General features: G+C 41.7%; 1 protein-coding gene across 1 annotated transcript in view; it reads left to right on the top strand.

The window, feature by feature from the left end:
- fndc4a (fibronectin type III domain containing 4a) overlaps positions 1-22,518 on the top strand; it is a 61,297-nt gene that overhangs the window by 8,551 nt on the left and 30,228 nt on the right. The window contains exons 2-3 of the mRNA XM_038962707.1: positions 9,500-9,515; positions 17,232-17,347. Coding sequence (XP_038818635.1) covers positions 9,500-9,515; positions 17,232-17,347 — 132 coding nt within the window. The remainder of the gene's footprint in view (positions 1-9,499; positions 9,516-17,231; positions 17,348-22,518) is intronic.

Raw genomic sequence — 22,518 nt, 5'->3', positions numbered from 1 at the left:
TGCCTCCAGCTGTTTGCTTAGAAATTCTCTTTGACAATTAGGAGGCCTGCGTCTTGTGACCGTAGCGCACGTGTAGGTATGTACTACAAGACCAAATCGGAAAGATAGGTAGGAGCCAGCCCATGTAACACTTTGTAGGTTAACAGTAAAACCTTGAAATCAGCCCTTGCCTTAACAGGAAGCCAGTGTAGGGAGGCTAGCACTGGAGTAATATGATCAAATGTTTTGGTTCTAGTCAGGATTCTAGCAGCCGTGTTTCCCACTAACTGAAGTTTATTTAGTGCGTTATCCAGGTAGCCAGCGAGTAGAGCATTGCAGTAGTCTAACCTAGAAGTAACAAAAGCATGGATTAGTTTTTCTGCAACATTTTTCGACAAAACTTTTTTTTCTCTCACAAAAAACACAATTTTTTTATTGTTGTGAGAAAACCATCAGTAGAGTTGTTTTTATGTACATTTTACAATATTCACTTGAAAATCTGTCGCCAATTAGACGAAAACCGAGCTAGTGATTTAGTCTTTGAATGAAGAGATGGATATAAAACTGTCCAGTTTGAGTGTTTGTTGCAGCTCGTTCCAGTCGCTAGCTGCAGAGAACTGATAAAAGGAGCGACCCAGGGATGTGTGTGCTTTGGGGACCTTTAACAGAATGTGACTGGCAGAACGGGTGTTGTATGTGCAGGATGAGGGCTGCAGTAGGTATCTCAGATAGGAGGGAATATGATGCCGAGGTAGTAGGAGTTACTCCAGTGTATAATACAGAGGTAGTAGGAGTTACTCACTGTATAATACAGAGGTAGTAGGAGTTACTCACTGTATAATACAGAGGTAGTAGGAGTTACTCAATGTATTATACAGAGGTAGTAGGAGTTACTCACTGTATAATACAGAGGTAGTAGGAGTTACTCACTGTATAATACAGAGGTAGTAGGAGTTACTCACTGTATAATACAGAGGTAGTAGGAGTTACTCACTGTATAATACAGAGGTAGTAGGAGTTACTCACTGTATAATACAGAGGTAGTAGGAGTTACTCACTGTAAATGACATCGCCAAAGTCGAGGATCAGTAGGATGGTCAGTTTTACGAGGGTATGTTTGGCAGCATGAGTGAAGGAGGCTTTGTTGCGAAATAGGAAGCTGATTCTAGATTTAATTTTGGATTGGAGATGCTTAATGTGAGTCTGGAAGGAGAGTTTACAGTCTAACCAGACACCTAGGTATTTGTAGTTGTCCACATATTCTAAGTCAGAACCGTCCAGAGTAGTGATGCTGGACGGGCGGGCAGGTGCGGGCAGCGATCGGTTGAAGAGCATGCATTTAGTTTTACTTGCATTTAAGAGAAGTTGGAGGCCACGGAAGGAGAGTTGTATGGCATTGAAGCTCGTCTGGAGGTTAGTTAACACAGTGTCCAAAGATGGGCCAGAAGTATAAAGAATGGTGTCGTCTGCGTAGAGGTGGATCAGAGAATCACCAGCAGCAAGAGCGACATCATTGATGTATACAAAGAAGAGAGTCAGCCCGAGAATTGAACCCTGTGGCACCCCCATAGAGACTGCCAGAGGTCCAGACAAAAGGCCCTCTGAGTTGTATTCGATTTAATTCGGTTAGTAACTATATCCAAAGAAATAGCTAGTCCAACCCAGGGATTAAGTTACATTGAATTGACGCTGTCCCAGTTATGAGCTTTGTACAAAATAAGATGGCAGATCCCAGCAGTGCCGTTGACCAAACAGAAAAAGCCAATACGTTACATGTAAAAGCCGAAGCCAATATGTTACTGACCTCTTTTCTGTGCTTGGTTGGAAATGGTCTATATGATGTCAAAGGAAAGTTATCTCCAGCACGTAGTATTGGAAAACCGAGTAAAAACCCCAGGTAGGACATATTACTTAAAATCAACGGCTTCAGTTCACTAGCTTATTGTACATGTGTTTGGCCAAGGCTCTAATTATTGTTTGGCGATACTGACGCTTTAACAAATGTGTAGCCTCGGCGCACAGGGTTAAACGGTTGACAATCTTAAAGCCCTATAAACCAACGGTTTGTAATCTTTCCAGCTGTGGCTTGACTTACAGAAAGGCAGAAAAACCTCTGCTGCTGTCTGGTCCTGGATCTTGTTCTGCTCTGCATTGAAAACATATAGTGACTGATATAGCTGAGGCTGATATAGCTGAGCTGAGACCGCTCCATGGCTCTGTTCAGGGACTCTGTTGGTCATCAAAGGGTCTTTTTAAGAGATGGTACTGTAGTTGTTTCTAATCTGATCACTCTCCCATCTGTTTTTGTTGTGAATTCTGTCAGCCTTCAGTAAGTGTAATTTATGTGTGTGTGTGTTTATGGTCTTAGTTCTGTTTCCTGGTTAACATGTAAACATGTCCTATCTTAATTTTGATCACTCAAATTCCTAGTGTATTCGGGGTTTGAAAATAATTCTTAAATTTGTAATTTCCACTTTATTATAAATGTCAGACTTGATTTACCCTAATGGAAAATGTATCAACCACGACACAAATGCACATGTCCTGTTTCTGCAGGATTATTTCCCTGCTGTGAGAAACTGGTCAAATTTAGATCCTACATCTGTATCTATTACATCATTATAGTGACATATTTACAATGGGTAAATGTAACTATTTGGACATATTCTAATGAGACCATGTTGTAGCGATGTCATTGGTTGTCAGGGAGGGTTTGTAACTTTGACCCAGTAAGTGGTTGTTGTAATGACTGGTGTCATCGTCCTCTGAGCTATTTCCTGCATCACAGGGCAGACAGCGTGTAATTTAATGTAATGTTAATATCAGTTATAGACTGTGGTAATGATCAGTTGGTTCTTAAATAGAGATGGCCGTTGGAGGATGACAACAGCAGCCATGTTGTAGTAACTCAGGAACTTGGTGGGTTACGGTTACGGTTACACCGTACCCAAACCGGCCGCGCGCCTACTCCATCGTGTGCAAATTGTTTTGTCCCCCCCACACCAAACGCGATCACGACACACAGGTTAAAATATCAAAACAAACTCTGAACCAATTACATTAATTTGGGGACAGGTCGAAAAGCATTAAACATTTATGGAAATGTAGCTAGCTAGCTTGCAGTTGCTAGCTAGTTTGTCCTATTTAGCTAGCTTGCTGTTGCTAGCTAATTTGTCCTGGGATATATACGTTGAGTTGTTATTTTACCTGAAATGCAGAAGGTCCTGTTACAGCATGGAATATGATAATCCTATCTGTTACACCATGGAATATGTTAATCATATCTGTTACACCATGGAATATGGTAATCATATCTGTTACATCATAGAATATGGTAATCCTATCTGGTACACCATGGAATATGGTAATCCTATCTGTTACACCATGGAATATGATAATCCTATTTATTACACCATGGAATACAGTAATCCTATCTGTTACACCATGGAATATGATAATCCTATTTGTTACACCATGGAATATGGTAATCCTATCTGTTACACCATGGAATATGATAATCCTATTTGTTACACCATGGAATATGGTAATCCTATCTGTTACACCATGGAATATGGTAATCCTATGTCACGTTCTGACCTTTATTTTCCTTTGTTTTGTCTTTATTTAGTATGGTCAGGGCGTGAGTTGGGGTGGGCAGTCTATGTTATGTGTTTCTATGTTTAGGGTTGTCAATTGGCCTGATATGGTTCTCAATCAGAGGCAGGTGTTTTGCATTGTTTCTGATTGGGAACCATATTTAGGTTGCCTGTTTTCACTGTTGGTTTGTGGGTGTTTGTTTCCTGTGTCAGTGTTTGTGCCACACGGGACTGTTTTCGGTTAGATTCTCTTTGTTATTTTGTTTTGTGTCGTGTTTCAGTTTATTATATTAAAACATGGATACGCACCAGGCTGCGCTTTGGTCCTCCTCTCCTTCCACCGACGAGAGCCATTACATCCTATCTGTTACAGCATGGAATATGGTAATCCTATCTGTTACAGCATGGAATATGGTAATCCTATCTGTTACAGCATGGAATATAGTAATCCTATCTGTTACACCATGGGATATGGTAATCCTATCTGTTACAGCATGGAATATGGTAATCCTATCTGTTACAGCATGGAATATGATAATCCTACCTGTTACACCATGTAATATGGTAATCCTATCTGTTACAGCATGGAATATAGTAATCCTATCTGTTACACCATGGAATATGATAATCCTATCTGTTACGTCATGGAATATGATAATCCTATCTGTTACACCATGGAATATGGTAATCCTATCTGTTACAGCATGGAATATAGTAATCCTATCTGTTACACCATGGAATATGGTAATCCTATCTGTTACAGCATGGAATATGGTAATCCTATCTGTTACACCATGGAATATGATAGTCCTATCTGTTACATCATGGAATATGATAATCCTATCTGTTACAGCATGGAATATGATAATCCTATCTGTTACAGCATGGAATATGGTAATCCTATCTGTTACAGCATGGAATATGATAATCCTACCTGTTACACCATGGAATATGGTAATCCTATCTGTTACAGCATGGAATATGATAATCCTATCTGTTACATCATGGAATATGGTAATCCTATCTGTTACAGCATGGAATATGGTAATCCTATCTGTTACAGCATGGAATATGATAATCCTATCTGTTACACCATGGAATATGGTAATCCTATCTGTTACACCATGGAATATGATAATCCCACAGTATCCTGTCAATGCCTGTCAATGTTCAAAATATCTTGTACTTGAAATTACTCCACTGTATGTTCCACTATTAATACTACAGTACCTTGATAAACCTATAGTACTCGCAGTACCTACCATAGTACTCTGTCAATGACTGTCAATGAGTAAAATGACTTGTACTTGAAGTTACTCCAATGTATGGTGCACCACACTATGTTAGTTGGACAGTTCAGCACCTTGAGAAACCAACGGGATCCACAGTAGTGTTTTTCTAACTGGAGTTACTCTGCTGTGGATTTAATTACATTTGGTGCACTACACTATATCTGTTGTATAGTTCAGCACCTTGATAAACCAACGGTACTCACAGCAGCCACAGGACTCTGTCTGTTTGAAGCAGCGTGAATACTGTACTCCTGAGAGTTCCTTCGTGACAACGTTAAACTATGCCACTTTTATGTTTACATACTCTTCATTACTCATCTCATATGTATATACTGTACTCGATGCCATCTACTGCATCTTGCCTATGCCGTTCTGTACCATCACTCATTCATATATCTTTATGTGCATATTCTTTATCCCTTTACACTTGGGTGTATAAGGTAGTAGTTGTGGAATTGTTAGGTTAGATTACTCGTTGGTTATTACTGCATTGTCGGAACTAGAAGCACAAGCATTTCGCTACACTCGCATTAACATCTGCTAACCATGTGTATGTGACAAATACAATTTGATTTGATTTAGAGAGACCATCCATCACCCTGAACTTTATGACAACGTTAGAGACCATCCATCACCCCGAACTTTATGACAACATTAGAGAGACCGTCCATCACTGTCACGCCCTGACCTTAGAGATCCTTTTTATGTCTCTATTTTGGTTGGTCAGGGCGTGAGTTGGGGTGGGCATTCTATGTTTGTGTTCTGTTTTCTATTTCTGTGTGTTTGGCCGGGTGTGGTTCTCAATCAGAGGCAGCTGTCTATCGTTGTCTCTGATTGAGAACCGTACTTAGGTATCCTTTTCCCACCTGTGTTTTGTGGGTAGTTGTTTTCTGTTTTTGTGTCTGCACCAGACAGAACTGTTTCGGTTTCGTTCGTTCTCTTTGTTGTTTTGTTACTAGTGTTCAGTTTTATTAATATATCATGAACACTTACCACGCTGCGCTTTGGTCCACTTCTTCATGCAACGATGACGTTACAATCACCCTGAACTATATAACAACGTTAGAGAGACCGTCCATCACCCTGAACTTTATGACAATGTTACAGAGACCGTCCATCACCCTGAACTTTATAACAATGTTAGAGACCATCCATCACCCTGAACTTTATGACAACGTTAGAGAGACCGTCCATCACCCTGAACTTTATGATAACGTTAGAGAGACCGTCCATCACCCTGAACTTTATGACAATGTTAGAGAGACCGTCCATTACCCTGATCTTTATGACAACGTTAGAGAGACCGTCCATCACCCTGAACTTTATAACAACGTTAGAGAGACCGTCCATCACCCTGAACTTTATGACAACGTTAGAGAGACCGTCCATCACCCTGAACTTTATGACAACGTTAGAGAGACCGTCCATTACCCTGATCTTTATGACAACGTTAGAGAGACCGTCCATCACCCTGATCTTTATGACAACGTTAGAGACCATCCATCACCCTGAACTTTAAAACTCAATCTGATTGGCTGGACCTGGCTCCCAAGTAGTGGGCTTATGCCCTCCCAGGCCCACCCGTGGCTGCACCCCTTCCCAGTCATGTGAAATCCATAGATTAGGGCCTAATGAATTTATTTCAATTGACTGATTTCCTTTATATGAACTGTAACTCAGTGAAACCGTTGAAAATGTCTCATGTTGCGTTTATATTTTTGTTAGAGATTGCATGATGCTTGTATCTACACCAAGGTAGATAGTTTTAAGATAGTTCTATACATCAGTTAGGGTCTCTATAAGCTAAAATATGAGGTCCTAAACCTAGCATGAAAGTGCATCCTTGTAGATGTGTGGGCTAATATAGTCATAATGTTTGCTGGGTGTAAGTTGAGCAAATGGCAAGTTGAGCAAATTGAACTGTTTTCTTCCCAGGCGTAATGTAAGGCATTATCGCTGGGATATGACATAACAACAGGGCCTGGACTATTTTAAAGCGTTTGTTAGGTGTTAAAGTGGAACTGTGTCATGCCCTGACCTTAGATATCTCTGTTTTTCTATATATTTTGGTTAGGTCAGGGTGTGACTAGGGTGGGTACTCTCGTTTTTGTATGCCATCTAGGGTTTTTGTATGTTTATGTTGGCCTGATATGGTTCCCAATCAGAGACAGCTGTTTATCGTTGTTTCTGATTGGGGATCATATTTAGGTAGCCATTTTTCCCCATTGTCAGTTGTAGGATCTTGACTATGTTTAGTTGCCTGTCTGCACTATTTTTTTTGTACAGCTTCACGTTTCGTTTGTCCTTTATTGTTTTGTTTTGGAGAGTTTTCCGTTTATTAAAAATATGTGGAACTCTACTCACGCTGCGCCTTGGTCTGACAGCGGTTTAACTACTTTGCAGATATGAAACGAACAGACAATCATAATATCAGTACAAAAAATATCAAATTCCCAGTTTCTGCTACAACAGCAACTTTATAAGAGGTTTTAAAAATAGGTTATATTTGACTCAACATTCCACGACGTACAGTAAGGCATTGTTGGCAGAATAGATGGATGAAGTTCAAAACATGATTAATATAATGTATTGGTAGTCCGAAAAATATTGCTGATCAAGTTGTAAATCACAGCTGGCCTGGTACATTGTTTGCTTCCTCCATTTGGGATGCCCTGTTTCAGTTCCAATGACTCAATTGGAGAGGGTTGGGAAACCCTGCTGTACTACCATACTCTGACATGTCTGATGCTTGCCAAGCAGGAAGTAACTACAGCAGATGAGTAATGAGTTGATTAAGTAGAACAAGCTGTCATGATGTCATGTATTCTGTTCTACAAGGCCATTTGTTAGAGTACAGTAACAGCGTATAATGTGGTTCTCTGTAACTCAGTGTGGTCCTCTGTAACTCAGTGTGGTTCTCTGTAACTCAGTGTGGTTCCCTGTAACTCAGTGTGGTTCTCTGTAGCTCAGTGTGGTTCTCTGTAACTCAGTATGGTTCTCTGTAACTCAGTGTGGTTCTCTGTAACTCAGTGTGGTCCTCTGTAACTCAGTGTGGTTCTCTGTAACTCAGTGTGGTTCTCTGTAACTCAGTGTGGTTCTCTGTAGCTCAGTGTGGTTCTCTGTAGCTCAGTGTGGTTCTCTGTAACTCAGTGTGGTTCTCTGTAGCTCAGTGTGGTTCTCTGTAACTCAGTGTGGTTCTCTGTAGCTCAGTGTGGTTCTCTGTAACTCTGTGTGGTTCTCTGTAACTCAGTGTGGTTCTCTGTAACTCAGTGTGGTTCTCTGTAACTCAGTGTGGTTCTCTGTAGCTCAGTGTGGTTCTCTGTAACTCAGTGTGGTTCTCTGTAACTCAGTGTGGTTCTCTGTAACTCAGTGTGGTTCTCTGTAACTCAGTGTGGTTCTCTGTAACTCAGTGTGGTTCTCTGTAGATCAGTGTGGTTCTCTTAACTCAATGTGGTTCTCTGTAACTCAGTGTGGTTCTCTGTAACTCAGTGTTGTCCTCTTAACTCAGTGTGGTTCTCTGTAACTCAGTGTGGTTCTCTGTAACTCAGTGTGGTTCTCTGTAACTCAGTGTGGTTCTCTGTAACTCAGTGTGGTTCTCTGTAGCTCAGTGTGGTTCTCTGTAACTCAGTGTGGTTCTCTGTAACTCAGTGTGGTTCTCTGTAACTCAGTGTGTTTCTCTGTAACTCAGTGTGTTTCTCTGTAACAGTGTGGTTCTCTGTAACTCAGTGTGGTTCTCTGTAACTCAGTGTGGTTCTCTGTAGCTCAGTGTGGTTCTCTGTAACTCAGTGAGGTTCTCTGTAACTCAGTGTGGTTCTCTGTAACTCAGTGAGGTTCTCTGTAACTCAGTGTGGTTCTCTGTAACTGTGTGGTTCTCTGTAACTCAGTGTGGTTCTCTGTAACTCAGTGTGGTTCTCTGTAACTGTGTGGTTCTCTGTAACTCAGTGCGGTTCTCTGTAGCTCAGTGCGGTTCTCTGTAGCTCAGTGCGGTTCTCTGTAACTCAGTGTGGTTCTCTGTAACTCAGTGTGGTTCTCTGTAACTCAGTGTGGTTCTCTGTAACTCAGTGTGGTTCTCTGTAACTCATTGTGGTTCTCTGTAGCTCAGTGTGGTTCTCTGTAACTCAGTGTTGTCCTCTTAACTCAGTGTGGTTCTCTGTAACTCAGTGTGGTTCTCTGTAACTCAGTGTGGTTCCCTGTAACTCAGTGTGGTTCTCTATAACTCAGTGTGGTTCTCTAACTCAGTGTGGTTCTCTGTAACTCAGTGTGGTTCTCTGTAACTCAGTGTGGTTCTCTGTAACTGTGTGGTTCTCTGTAACTCAGTGTGGTTCTCTGTAGCTCAGTGTGGTTCTCTGTAACTCAGTGTGGTTCTCTGTAACTCAGTGTGGTTCTCTGTAACTCAGTGTGGTTCTCTGTAGCTCAGTGTGGTTCTCTGTAGCTCAGTGTGGTTCTCTGTAGCTCAGTGTGGTTCTCTGTAGCTCAGTGTGGTTCTCTGTAACTCAGTGTGGTTCTCTGTAACTCAGTGTGGTTCTCTGTAGCTCAGTGTGGTTCTCTGTAGCTCAGTGTGGTTCTCTGTAACTCTGTGTGGTTCTCTGTAACTCTGTGTGGTTCTCTGTAACTCTGTGTGGTCCTCTGTAGCTCAGTGTGGTTCTCTGTAACTCAATGTGGTTCTCTTAACTCAATGTGGTTCTCTGTAACTCAGTGTGGTTCTCTGTAACTCAGTGTGGTTCTCTGTAACTCAATGTGGTTCTCTTAACTCAATGTGGTTCTCTGTAACTCAGTGTGGTTCTCGGTAACTCAGTGTGGTTCTCTGTAACTCAGTGTGGTTCTCTGTAACTCAGTGTGGTTCTCTGTAACTCAGTGTGGTCCTCTGTAGCTCAGTGTGGTTCTCTGTAACTCAGTGTGGTTCTCTGTAACTCAGTGTGGTTCTCTGTAGCTCAGTGTGGTTCTCTGTAGCTCAGTGTGGTTCTCTGTAACTCTGTGTGGTTCTCTGTAACTCTGTGTGGTTCTCTGTAGCTCAGTGTGGTTCTCTGTAGCTCAGTGTGGTTCTCTGTAACTCAGTGAGGTTCTCTGTAACTCAGTGTGGTTCTCTGTAACTCAGTGAGGTTCTCTGTAACTCAGTGTGGTTCTCTGTAACTCAGTGTGGTTCTCTGTAACTCAGTGTGGTTCTCTGTAACTCAGTGTGGTCCTCTGTAGCTCAGTGTGGTTCTCTGTAACTCAGTGTGGTTCTCTGTAACTCAGTGTGGTTCTCTGTAACTCAGTGTGGTTCTCTTAACTCAATGTGGTTCTCTGTAACTCAGTGTGGTTCTCTGTAACTCAGTGTGGTTCTCTGTAACTCAATGTGGTTCTCTGTAACTCAGTGTGGTTCTCGGTAACTCAGTGTGGTTCTCTGTAACTCAGTGTTGTCCTCTTAACTCAGTGTGGTTCTCTGTAACTCAGTGTGGTTCTCTGTAGCTCAGTGTGGTTCTCTGTAGCTCAGTTTGGTTCTCTGTAGCTCAGTGTGGTTCTCTGTAACTCAGTGTGGTTCTCTGTAGCTCAGTGTGGTTCCCTGTAACTCAGTGTGGTTCTCTGTAGCTCAGTGTGGTTCTCTGTAACTCAGTGTGGTTCTCTGTAGCTCAGTGTGGTTCCCTGTAACTCAGTGTGGTTCTCTGTAGCTCAGTGTGGTTCTCTGTAGCTCAGTGTTGTCCTCTTAACTCAGTGTGGTTCTCTGTAACTCAGTGTGGTTCTCTGTAACTCAGTGTGGTTCTCTGTAGCTCAGTGTGGTTCTCTGTAACTCAGTGTGGTTCTCTGTAACTCAGTGTTGTCCTCTTAACTCAGTGTGGCTCTCTGTAGCTCAGTTGGTAAAGCATGGCTAGTGATAACATATGTGTTACCTACCCCTTTTCCATAAACTATTTTTATGCGAGTAAAGTAATATCGTATAAAAAAAATCACAACAGCTAGGATGGAAACAGGTAGTTTCGGTACAATTATATAAATGCCGAAAGATGTTGTTTATTCGACATGGTGGGACCTTTTTGTGTCTGTAAAATTATCTATGCGAGAAATATTGGTGTCGCGCGATGATATGGTTTGTGGTCCTCCCACTACGACTTGGGAAAGCATGCAGTTTATTAGTGTCGCCCTGACCTTAGAGAGCCTTTTTATTTCTCTATTTGGTTAGGTCAGGGTGTGATTTGGGTGGGCATTCTAGTTTTTCTATTTCTTTGTTGGCCGGGTATGGTTCCCAATCAGAGGCAGCTGTCTATCGTTGTCTCTGATTGGGGGTCATACTTAGGCGGCCTTTTTTCCACCTTTAGTTTGTGGGATCTTGTTTTTGTGTAGCTGCATGTGAGCAGCCCAGAACCTCACGTTTCGTTTGTGCTTGTTTGTTTTGTTTGGTGAGTTTCGATTTATTAAAATATGTGGAACTCTACGCACGCTGCGTCTTGGTCCATTCCTTTCGACGAGCGTGACAATTAGACTACAGATGAAATAAGTTCTGATGGAACTTCACAGGGTGGTGAAAGAGCACAGTAATGATCTTGATGCTCCTTTCCAATAAATATTGAGGGTCTTATTCTGGTGACATGATGATCGATGCTTGACTGCCGTTTGACAAATACAAATAATAATGTCATCATGTAGACTAGCCTACCCACACTGTATCTGTGAGATGTCGGCTAGAGAGCACGTGCCAAGACCAGAGTAGACACGTTTGCTATTTAACTGTCAGGGATGAACAAGCAGGCAACGAGAGACAACTGAGTAGGGTGCAAACAATAAGGGTTTTATTTCTCAAAACTTAAAAAAAATAAAAATACAAATGATGTCAAGGAAATAAACCAAAGTGCTTTAAAATATACAAAGAGATAAATGAATTGAAATGTAAATCGGACTGTCTTATAAAGTCTTAACTTAACAAAGAACTAAGATCTAACGTGCAGGAACAGAACGTATATAAAGCCAAAATCAACTGACTGAAGGAAGGTTCCACATAAACTATACGGGGAGGAGACAGTTCCACATAAACTATACGGGGAGGAGACAGTTCCACATAAACTATACGGGGAGGAGACAGTTCCACATAAACTATACGGGGAGGAGTCAGTTCCACATAAACTATACGGGGAGGAGACAGTTCCACATAAACTATACGGGGAGGAGACAGTTCCACATAAACTATACGGGGAGGAGACAGTTCCACATAAACTATACGGGGAGGAGACAGTTCCACATAAACTATACGGGGAGGAGACAGTTCCACATAAACTATACGGGGAGGAGACAGTTCCACATAAACTATACGGGGAGGAGACAGTTCCACATAAACTATACGGGGAGGAGACAGTTCCACATAAACTATACGGGGAGGAGTCAGTTCCACATAAACCATACGGGGAGGAGTCAGTTCCATTCCCTGCTCCAAGGGCTCTCCTCTCTCTCTCCTCTCTCTCTCCTCTCTCTCTCCTCTCTCTCTCTCTCTCCTCTCTCTCATCTCTCTCTCATCTCTCTCTCTCTCCTCTCTCTCTCTCCTCTCTCTCTCTCCTCTCTCTCTCTCTCTCTCATCTCTCTCTCTCTCTCTCTCTTCTCTCTCTCCTCTCTCTCTCCTCTCTCTCTCCTCTCTCTCTCTCTCTCTCTCTCTCCTCTCTCTCTCCTTTCTCTCTCTCATCTCTCTCTCATCTCTCTCTCCTCTCTCTCTCTCCTCTCTCTCTCTCTCCCTCTCTCTCTCTCCTCTCTCTCTCTCTCCTCTCTCTCTCTCCTCTCTCTCTCTTTCTCCTCTCTTTCTCCTCTCTCTCTCTCCTCTCTCTCTCTCCTCTCTTTCTCCTCTCTCTCTCTCCTTAGTATTCTTTGTTTTCTTTATGTTTTTTAGTTAGGTCAGGGTGTGACATGGGGAATGTATGTGTTTTTGTATTGTCTAGGGGTTTGTATGATAAAGGGGTCAGTGTCTTGTCTAGGTGTTTGTATGTCTATGGCTGCCTAGATTGGTTCTCAATTAGAGGCAGCTGTGGTTCATTGTCTCTGATTGAGAGCCATATTTAAGGCAGTCATAGGCATTGGGGTTTTGTGGGTAATTGTCTATGTTGAACGTTTGTTGCTTGTCTATGCACTTACGTCATTTAGCTTCACGGTCGTTTGTTGTTTTGTTTAGTTTGTATTCAGTGTTCGTTTCGTGTTTTCCCTTCTCTCAATAAAAGGAGAAATGTATTTTGCACACGCTGCGCCTTGGTCCTCTCTCTCACCCATAGACGATCGTGACAGTTCCACATAAACTATACGGGGAGGAGTCAGTTCCATTCCCTGCTCCAAGGGCAAACCATCAAGTATTACATTCAGACAATAAAGATATAATGTTTAGATAATACGGATCAGGTTTTTAAATACGATCATTGTTTTAGCAATAACAGTACACAATATCAATGTATAACTGTTCTTGACTATTTTAAATCTCGTCGTTCCCCTGGGGTGAACAGAGAGTTGGTATTTCCCAACGCCACGCCGTAACCATAGTTTAAATATCAGGATTTCCGGTCGGACCTCCTTTACCAGAACACCGTGGCGTCCATGCTGCAGACGTGTTGCCGGTGAGACTACTGAGACAGGAAGTTCAACATGATCATTTAACCATTATCATTCTCAAGTAAATAGTCACAGTTAGATGATTTAATTAAATTATACCAATGACTGTTACCACATGAACTATAAAGCATGCACTCAACATAGAAAACAATGAGAGCCAATTTCAAACTACTGTATCCGGCCAAAAGTTTGGACACACCTAATCATTCCAGGGTTTTTCTTTATTTTTTACTATTTTCTACATTGTAGAATAATAGTGAAGACGTCAAAACTATGAAATAACACATATGGAATGAAAAAGTGTTCAACAAATGAAAATACATTTTATATTTGAGATGCTCCCTCCTTAGTTCCACTCCTAAAGTGCACTACTTTAGACCAGAGCTCTATGGCACCCTATTCCCTATATAGTGTACTACTTTAGACCAGAGCCCTATTCCCTTTATAGCACACTACTTTAGACCAGAGCCCTATGGCACACAGACTGGGTGCCAGATTGGAGAGCGTTCTTGGCAGGAAACCGTCTTCTTGTTAGTAGCAGGGGAGTAATGCAAGTAGATGACACAACAAACTATTTTCCTTCCATCGGTAAATACATTGTAATGACTGGAGCAATAGGGCAGTAGACGTGGCTGAGAATCACTTCCTAAAGGATGGAGGGGGTTGTACTGTGATGAATGGAACATTCTGTGTTGATTTAGATACAGACATTCAGCAAGAGAGTAAAGGGGAGAGAAGCATTTTGCTTTCCCTGTTCCAAGTACAGTAATACTGACAAAAACATTCAAGTGAATGAGTTAGAGTTTGATGAATAGATTATAGAATATGGTGAATAGATTATAGAGTATGGTGAATAGATTATAGAATATGGTGAATAGATTATAGATTATGGTGAATAGATTAGAGAATATGGTGAATAGATTATAGAGTATGGTGAATAGGTCAGACAGTGTGTTGAATTCAGTAAACATACCTGAGACCCGAAGACTTAGAAGCTAAGCGGTTTAACACATTCTGAAGCTAAGCGGTTTAACACATTCTGAAGCTAAGCGGCCAAACGTATTCTGTAGCTAAGCGGTCTAACACATTCTGAAGCTAAGCGCCCTAACGTATTCTGAAGCTAAGCGGTTTAACACATTCTAAAGCTAAGCGGTGTAACACATTCTGAAGCTAAGCGGTCTAACACATTCTGAAGCTAAGCGGTGTAACACATTCTGAAGCTAAGCGGTGTAACACATTCTGAAGCTAAGCGGTATAACACATTCTGAAGCTAAGCTGTCTAACACATTCTGATGCTAAGCTGTCTAACACATTCTGACACTAAGCGGTTTAACACATTCTGAAGCTAAGCTGTCTAACACATTCTGACGTTAAGCAGTGTAACACATTCTGAAGCTAAGCTGTCTAACACATTCTGAAGCTAAGCTGTCTAACACATTCTGAAGCTAAGCGGTTCAACACATTCTGAAGCTAAGCGGTGTAACACATTCTGAAGCTAAGCGGTGTAACACATTCTGAAGCTAAGCGGTTCAACACATTCTGAAGCTAAGCGGTTCAACACATTCTGAAGCTAAGTGGTGTAACACATTCTGAAGCTAAGCGGTGTAACACATTCTGAAGCTAAGCGGTTTAACACATTCTAAAGCTAAGCGGCCTAACGTATTCTGACGCTAAGCGGTCTAACATATTCTGAAGCTAAGCGGTTCAACACATTCTGAAGCTCAGCGGCCAAACGTATTCTGTAGCTAAGCGGTCTAACACATTCTGAAGCTAAGCGGCCTAACGTATTCTGAAGCTAAGCGGTTTAACACATTCTAAAGCTAAGCGGCCTAACGTATTCTGACGCTAAGCGGTCTAACATATTCTGAAGCTAAGCGGTGTAACACATTCTGAAGCTAAGCGGTGTAACACATTCTGAAGCTAAGCGGTCTAACATATTCTGAAGCTAAGCGGTGTAACACATTCTGAAGCTAAGCTGTCTAACACATTCTGACGCTAAGCGGTTTAACACATTCTGAAGCTAAGCGGTGTAACACATTCTGAAGCTAAGCGGTGTAACACATTCTGAAGCTAAGTGGTGTAACACATGCTGAAGCTAAGTGGTGTAACACATGCTGAAGCTAGCGGCGTAACACATTCTGAAGCTAAGCGGTGTAACACATTCTGAAGCTAAGCTGTCTAACACATTCTGAAGCTAAGCGGTGTAACACATTCTGAAGCTAAGCTGTCTAACACATTCTGATGCTAAGCTGTCTAACACATTCTGACGCTAAGCGGTTTAACACATTCTGAAGCTAAGTGGTGTAACACATTCTGAAGCTAAGCGGTGTAACACATTCTGAAGCTAAGTGGTGTAACACATGCTGAAGCTAAGCGGCGTAACACATTCTGAAGCTAAGCGGTGTAACACATTCTGAACCTAAGCTGTCTAACACATTCTGAAGCTAAGCTGTCTAACACATTCTGAAGCTAAGTGGTGTAACACATTCTGAACCTAAGCTGTCTAACACATTCTGAAGCTAAGCGGTATAACACATTCTGAAGCTAAGCTGTCTAACACATTCTGAAGCTAAGCGGTGTAACACATTCTGAACCTAAGCTGTCTAACACATTCTGAAGCTAAGCGGTTTAATTAACACATTCTGAAGCTAAGCGGCCAAACATATTCTGTAGCTAAGCGGTTTAACACATTCTGAAGCTAAGCGGCCTAACGTATTCTGAAGCTAAGCGGTTTAACACATTCTAAAGCTAAGCGGCCTAACGTATTCTGACGCTAAGCGGTGTAACATATTCTGAAGCTAAGCGGTGTAACACATTCTGAAGCTAAGCGGTCTAACATATTCTGACGCTAAGCGGTCTAACATATTCTGAAGCTAAGCGGTGTAACACATTCTGAAGCTAAGCGGTGTAACATATTCTGAAGCTAAGCTGTCTAACATATTCTGAAGCTAAGCTGTCTAACATATTCTGAAGCTAAGCGGTGTAACACATTCTGAAGCTAAGCGGTGTAACACATTCTGAAGCTAAACTGTCTAACACATTCTGACGCTAAGCAGTCTAACACATTCTGAAGCTAAGCTGTCTAACACATTCTGACGCTAAGCAGTCTAACACATTCTGAAGCTAAGCGGCATAACACATTCTGAAGCTAAGCGGCCTAAAACATTCTGAAGCTAAGCTGTCTAACACATTCTGACGCTAAGCAGTCTAACACATTCTGAAGCTAAGCGGCCTAACACATTCTGAAGCTAAGCGGTCTAACACAGTCTGAAGCTAAGCGGTCTAACACAGCCTGAAGCTAAGCAGTCTAACACAGCCTGAAGCTAAGCGCCCTAACACATTCTGAAGCTAAGCGGTCTAACACAGTCTGAGCTAAGCGGTCTAACACATTCTGAAGCTAAGCGGTGTAACACATTCTGAAGCTAAGCGGTGTAACACATTCTGAAGCTAAGCGGTGTAACACATTCTGAAGCTAAGCGGTCTAACACAGCCTGAAGCTAAGCTGTCTAACACATTCTGACGCTAAGCAGTCTAACACATTCTGACGCTAAGCGGTTTAACACATTCTGAAGCTAACACATTCTGAAGCTAAGTGGTGTAACACATTCTGAAGCTAACACATTCTGAAGCTAAGTGCCCTAACACATTCTGAAGCTAAGCTGTCTAACACATTCTGAAGCTAAGCGGTCTAACATATTCTTGTGGTGCACAGGAGGCCGAAGGTTCACCACCTTCGATACACATTTTTGAATCGTTCAGTTTGAGAGACTTGTTACTCACCCCTGATATGGTCTTGTTTCTCTCTCCTCAGACCGCCCTCCTGCTCCCGTCAACGTGTCTGTGATGCACCTGAGGGCCGACTCCGCCACCGTCTCCTGGGAGGTACCTGAGGGTGACGTCATCATCGGCTTCTCCATCTCACAGCAGGTGATGTGTTCTGGAGTTATTATGTATCCTAATCACCCACAATTAGTCTCCTTTCATTCCTGTTCATCTCAGTTAACCCAGAAATAAAGTATTGCGTGATTGGTCAAACGCGGTAAGAGAAGAGAACGAAGAGCTCCACCCTCTCTCTTTGCAAGTTAAGGACAAGTCTATGGGCCCTCCCCTTTCCCGAAATTCGAAAGACACTAACACCTGAGAAATGGTGATTTGCCCAAATAACCAGAACTAATGGTGTTCGTTATCTCACTCGTCCCGTTGTATCGTGACAGATCTACAGTATCGATAATGTAGTCTGTCCACCAGAGATTACATTCCTGTTGACAAAATATACACATTAAATGGGTGTGTTTACATCTTGGTATAGGATTAGTCTGCTGAGTGGATTCCACTGTAACGGTGTTTATTCAGTAAATGTCATTGTTGTATATGTGCTGGGGGGGATACTTATACCGTGCTAAATATCTGATGTGCTGGGGGGGATACTTATACCGTGCTAAATATCTGATGTGCTGGGGGGGATACTTATACCGTGCTAAATATCTGATGTGTTAGGGGGGATACTGATACCGTGCTAAATATCTGATGTGTTAGAGGGGATACTGATACCGTGCTAAATATCTGATGTGTTAGAGGGGATACTGATACCGTGCTAAATATCTGATGTGTTAGGGGGGATACTGATACCGTGCTAAATATCTGATGTGTTAGGGGGGATACTGATACCGTGCTAAATATCTGATGTGTTAGGGGGGATACTGATACCGTGCTAAATATCTGATGTGTTAGGGGGGATACTGATACCGTGCTAAATATCTGATGTGTTAGGGGGGATACTGATACCGTGCTAAATATCTGATGTGTTAGGGGGGATACTGATACCGTGCTTAATAATAATTCTTTAAAAAAACACAGAACATAGAACACAGAAAACCAAGCTATATGCTGGTGTCGTCAGATCTGGAGGACATGAGAACGGAGCCGCACAACTGAAAGCCCCGTCACCCACAGTTTTTAGTCAGCTGCGGGGCTGCTGAAGGGAGACGGACCTGGAGGTGCGAATTGTGCGTGTGGGGCAGGAGGGTAGAATGAGGTCAGACAGGTACTTGGGTCCAGAGTTATGGATAGCTTGGTAGATAGAATAGCTTGGTAGATAGAATGAGGTCAGACAGGTACTTGGGTCCAGAGTTGTGGATAGCTTGGTAGGTGTGAACCAAGATTTTGTACTCGATGCATGAGCATACGGGGGCCATTGGAGGTTGAACAGCACTGGAGTGATGTGCTCGCAGGGGAGAGGTGTGGGTGAGGACACGTGCAGCACAGTTCTGGACATATTGTAGCCTGTGTAGGCACTTGGCAGATGCTCCAACAAAATGTATGATGTGCTATGGTGAATAAAGATGTCTGTAAGCCTGGCCTTCAATTTTACACTGTTTGGTTTTCTCAGCATTACCGAAAGACTTGGTTCACATGCTAATATAAATGACGATGAAGGAAAGTTTGACTCCCCCCATGGCCTCCCAAACTAAGAATCTTAAATGAACCTCAACATGTTTAATATACGGTTCCAGGGTGAATATCCACAGCTACCAGAGAGCAATTTTCAGGTTGAATAGATTTGAGAATGCTTAGAATACTTAGAATGCTTAGAATGCTTAGGATAGTGGAACTACCTATGAATACTGATCTCTATTCACACTCTCTGTGCATACTAGGAAAATAACACCCTCGTACCTGTTTCCCTTTATGGACTTCCAATGAATTATGTCGCATGTGAGTTTGTAACATTGGATAAATCTAGTTTTAGTTTCAACCTGATCTTACGTAGCGTAAAAATACATTTTTAAGTGCTCTACATACTCTACGCAAACGGAGTGACGGAGGTCTGTTTGCGTCGATCTCTGCGTACTTTTGTGTGGCTGAATTTTTGGAACGGACCGTATGCGACGCTCAGTTGCTCTGTTTGCGTATAGTGTGTAGAGACCTTTAGGGCTGGTTTCCCAGACACAGATTGTTCCTCGTCCTGGACTAAAAAGCATTCTCCACTTTTTAGTCCAGGACTAGGCTAATTTGTGTCCAGGAAACTGGCCCTTATACAACTCACCATCTGTCTAAGACAAACGGCATTAAATCACAGTCATTTTTGTTAAAGCCTGGAACCAGACAAGGTTGTCCTGTATCGCCTCTTTTAATAGCTTTTGTCATAGAGCCACTTCCCATCTCTTTTAGAATAGTGAAACTACCTAGGCTGATTAAAAAAAGGGATATTTACAGCCTCCTCTCTGTTTAGGTTTTCTAGAATTGTTGAAGTCGGAAGTTTACATACACCTTAGCCAAATACATTTAAACTCAGTTTTTCACAATTCCTGACATTTAATCAGAGTAAAAATACCTTGTCTTAGGTCAGTTAGGATCACCACTTTATTTTAAGAATGTGAAATGTCAGAATAATAGTAGAGAGAATTATTTATTTCACCTTTATTTCACATTCTCAGTGGGTCAGAAGTTTACATACACTCAATTAGTATTTGGTAGCATTGCCTTTAAATTGTTTAATATGGGTCAAACATTTCGGGTAGTCTTCCACAAGTTTCCCACAATAAGTTGGGTGAATTTTGGCCCATTCCTCCTGACAGAGCTGGTGTACCTGAGTCAGGTTTGTAGGTCTGTGTTTTTCAGTTCTCCCCACAAATGTTCTATAGGATTGAGGTCAGGGCTTTGTGAAGGCCACTCCAATACTTTGACTTTGTTGTCCTTAACTTCTTTGGGGCACCCCCCCTTCTTCTCAATTTCCGCCTAAAGACATACCCTAATCTAACTGCCTGTAGCTCAGGCTCAGAAGCAAGGATATGCATATTCTTGGTATCATTTGAAAGGAAACACTCTGAATTTTGTGGAAATGTGAATTGAATGTAGGAGAATATAACACAATAGATCTGGTAGAAGAAAATACAAGGAATTAAACATACGTTTTCTGTTTTTTATTGTTGCTGCATCATCTTTCAAATGACCAAGAACAGCCAAACATACAGATAGGATGCTGTGGATGTTTTGAATGAAGAACATAAGATGGCAACAATAGCTGAGCAAAGTTTTAGACAGATAACTTCAAAAATGAGCGAGCTACATGACATTGAGCATGAAGTCACTCAGGTGTCCCACACAAATGTACCCAAATGTACCCAATGTACCCATTGGTACAGTGATACATTTTGAAGGAAAGAACTATAAACAAAATACATAAATGCTTTCTAACACCCCCCCCCCCCAAAAAAAAATAGATATATATATATGAAAAAAAAAAAAATAATAATAATAATAAACAAACAAATAACAAGGGTAACTATTTACACATTTTCTATTTACAATATTGTAAAGACCCTCAGTCCTCTACACAATATTGTGCTGCTGGTGCCATGGCCCATAGCAGTCTCTTTCTGCTGTAAAGCAGAGGCTTACTGAGCAGGTGGTGCAGGTGATGGGGCATTTCCTGTGACAAAGGGCACAACGACATCCCCTTACTGTGCCCTTTTTGCCCTGAGGCACATTCATGCCTGCAGAGATGAATCTGGGCAGGTGAACACCACTGGTTGTGGTGTTCACAGACTCTAGACTTTGTTTTAGCTTTTCCTGATTTATTCGCCATAATTTAAATATATAAACTTGTTGAAAATGCTATTGAATATGTACTGCTATGCGTTACACTCGTGGCTCCGTCAAGTAGGATTTGCAATGGCGAATGAACCTCTTTTACGCCAGGGTTTACGACAAAGGCTGGTCTTCAAACGTATAACCATTACATATTGCCGTTTACCTCAGCTCATTGGCTATCTTCCAAGCTAGATTTCAAGATGATCAGTGGTCATTGGGCCAAAATACAGTCAATCAACAATAGACCGGTCCTACCATTGGTGCGCAATGAGGTCATTGATTGGTGTCTTCCAATCGGTTTGTTTCGGTCAATACGTCCCGGGAAAAGAGCCATCATGTATGGTTGTGTTAGTAACAACCAGAGGATTGCAATGAAACCAACCATGACTGGATAAACGTTTGTTTAGTGTGTGTAATTACCACGAACGCTTCGTCCAAAGTTGAATGAGACGGAAATCACGACGCAACCGGTTTACAAATGTTTCGTGTTAGGCTATAAAAATGGATTTTATCAAACAAAACGTACATTCACTGTGTAGTTAGGACACTTGGCATTGCCACCAGAGGAAGATCTTCAATGGTAAGCGATTTATTTTATTGTTATTTCTGACTTTCGTGACGCTAATGCTTGGTTGGAAAATGCTAGTAATACTTGTGTGTGTGGGGCGCCGTCCTCAGAAAATCGCATGTTTGCTTTTGCAGTAAACCTTTTTGAAATCTGACACAGCGGCTGGATTAATAAGACGTTCATCTTTTAAATGATGTAAGATACATGTATTTACAAGAATGTTTAATACAACGAATGGTGTATTTAAAATGTTAGCTCTCTGCAGTTTCACCGGATGTTGGCCTGGTGGGACGTTAGCGTCTCACCTACCCTAGAGAAGTTAAAGATACACTTGTTGTAAATCCAGCCACAGTGTCCGATTTCAAAAATGCTTTACGACGAAAGCAAACCAAACGATTATGTTAGGTCAGAGCCAAGTCACAGAATAAGACAGCCATTTTTCCAGCCAAAGAGAGGAGTCACAAAAAGCAGAAATATAGATACAATTAATCCATAACCTTTGATCTTCATCAGATGACACTCATAGGACTTCATGTTACACAATACCTGTATGTTTTGTTCGGTAAAGTTCATATTTATATCCAAAAATCTGAGTTTACATTGGCGCGTTATGTTCAGTAGTTCCAAAACATCCGGTGATTTTGCAGAGAGCCACATCAATTTACAGAAATAGTCATCATAAATGCTGATGAAAATACAAGTGTTATACATGGAATTTTAGATCCACTTCTCCTTAATGCAACCGCTGTGTCAGATTTAAAAAAAACTTTACGGAAAAAGCAAACCATGCAATAATCTGAGTACGGCGCTCAGACGACAAATCAACCCAAAGAGATATCCGCCATGTTGAAGTCAACAGAAGTCAGAAATAGCATTATAAATATTCACTTACCTTTGATGATCTTCATCAGAATGCACTCCCAGGAATCCCAGTTCC

The sequence above is a fragment of the Salvelinus namaycush genome, chromosome 24 (genome assembly GCF_016432855.1).
Source record: "Salvelinus namaycush isolate Seneca chromosome 24, SaNama_1.0, whole genome shotgun sequence".
NCBI lineage: Eukaryota > Metazoa > Chordata > Actinopteri > Salmoniformes > Salmonidae > Salvelinus > Salvelinus namaycush.
The sequence above is the reverse complement of the archived record's forward strand: the minus strand, read 5'-3'. Positions and strand labels throughout refer to the sequence as shown.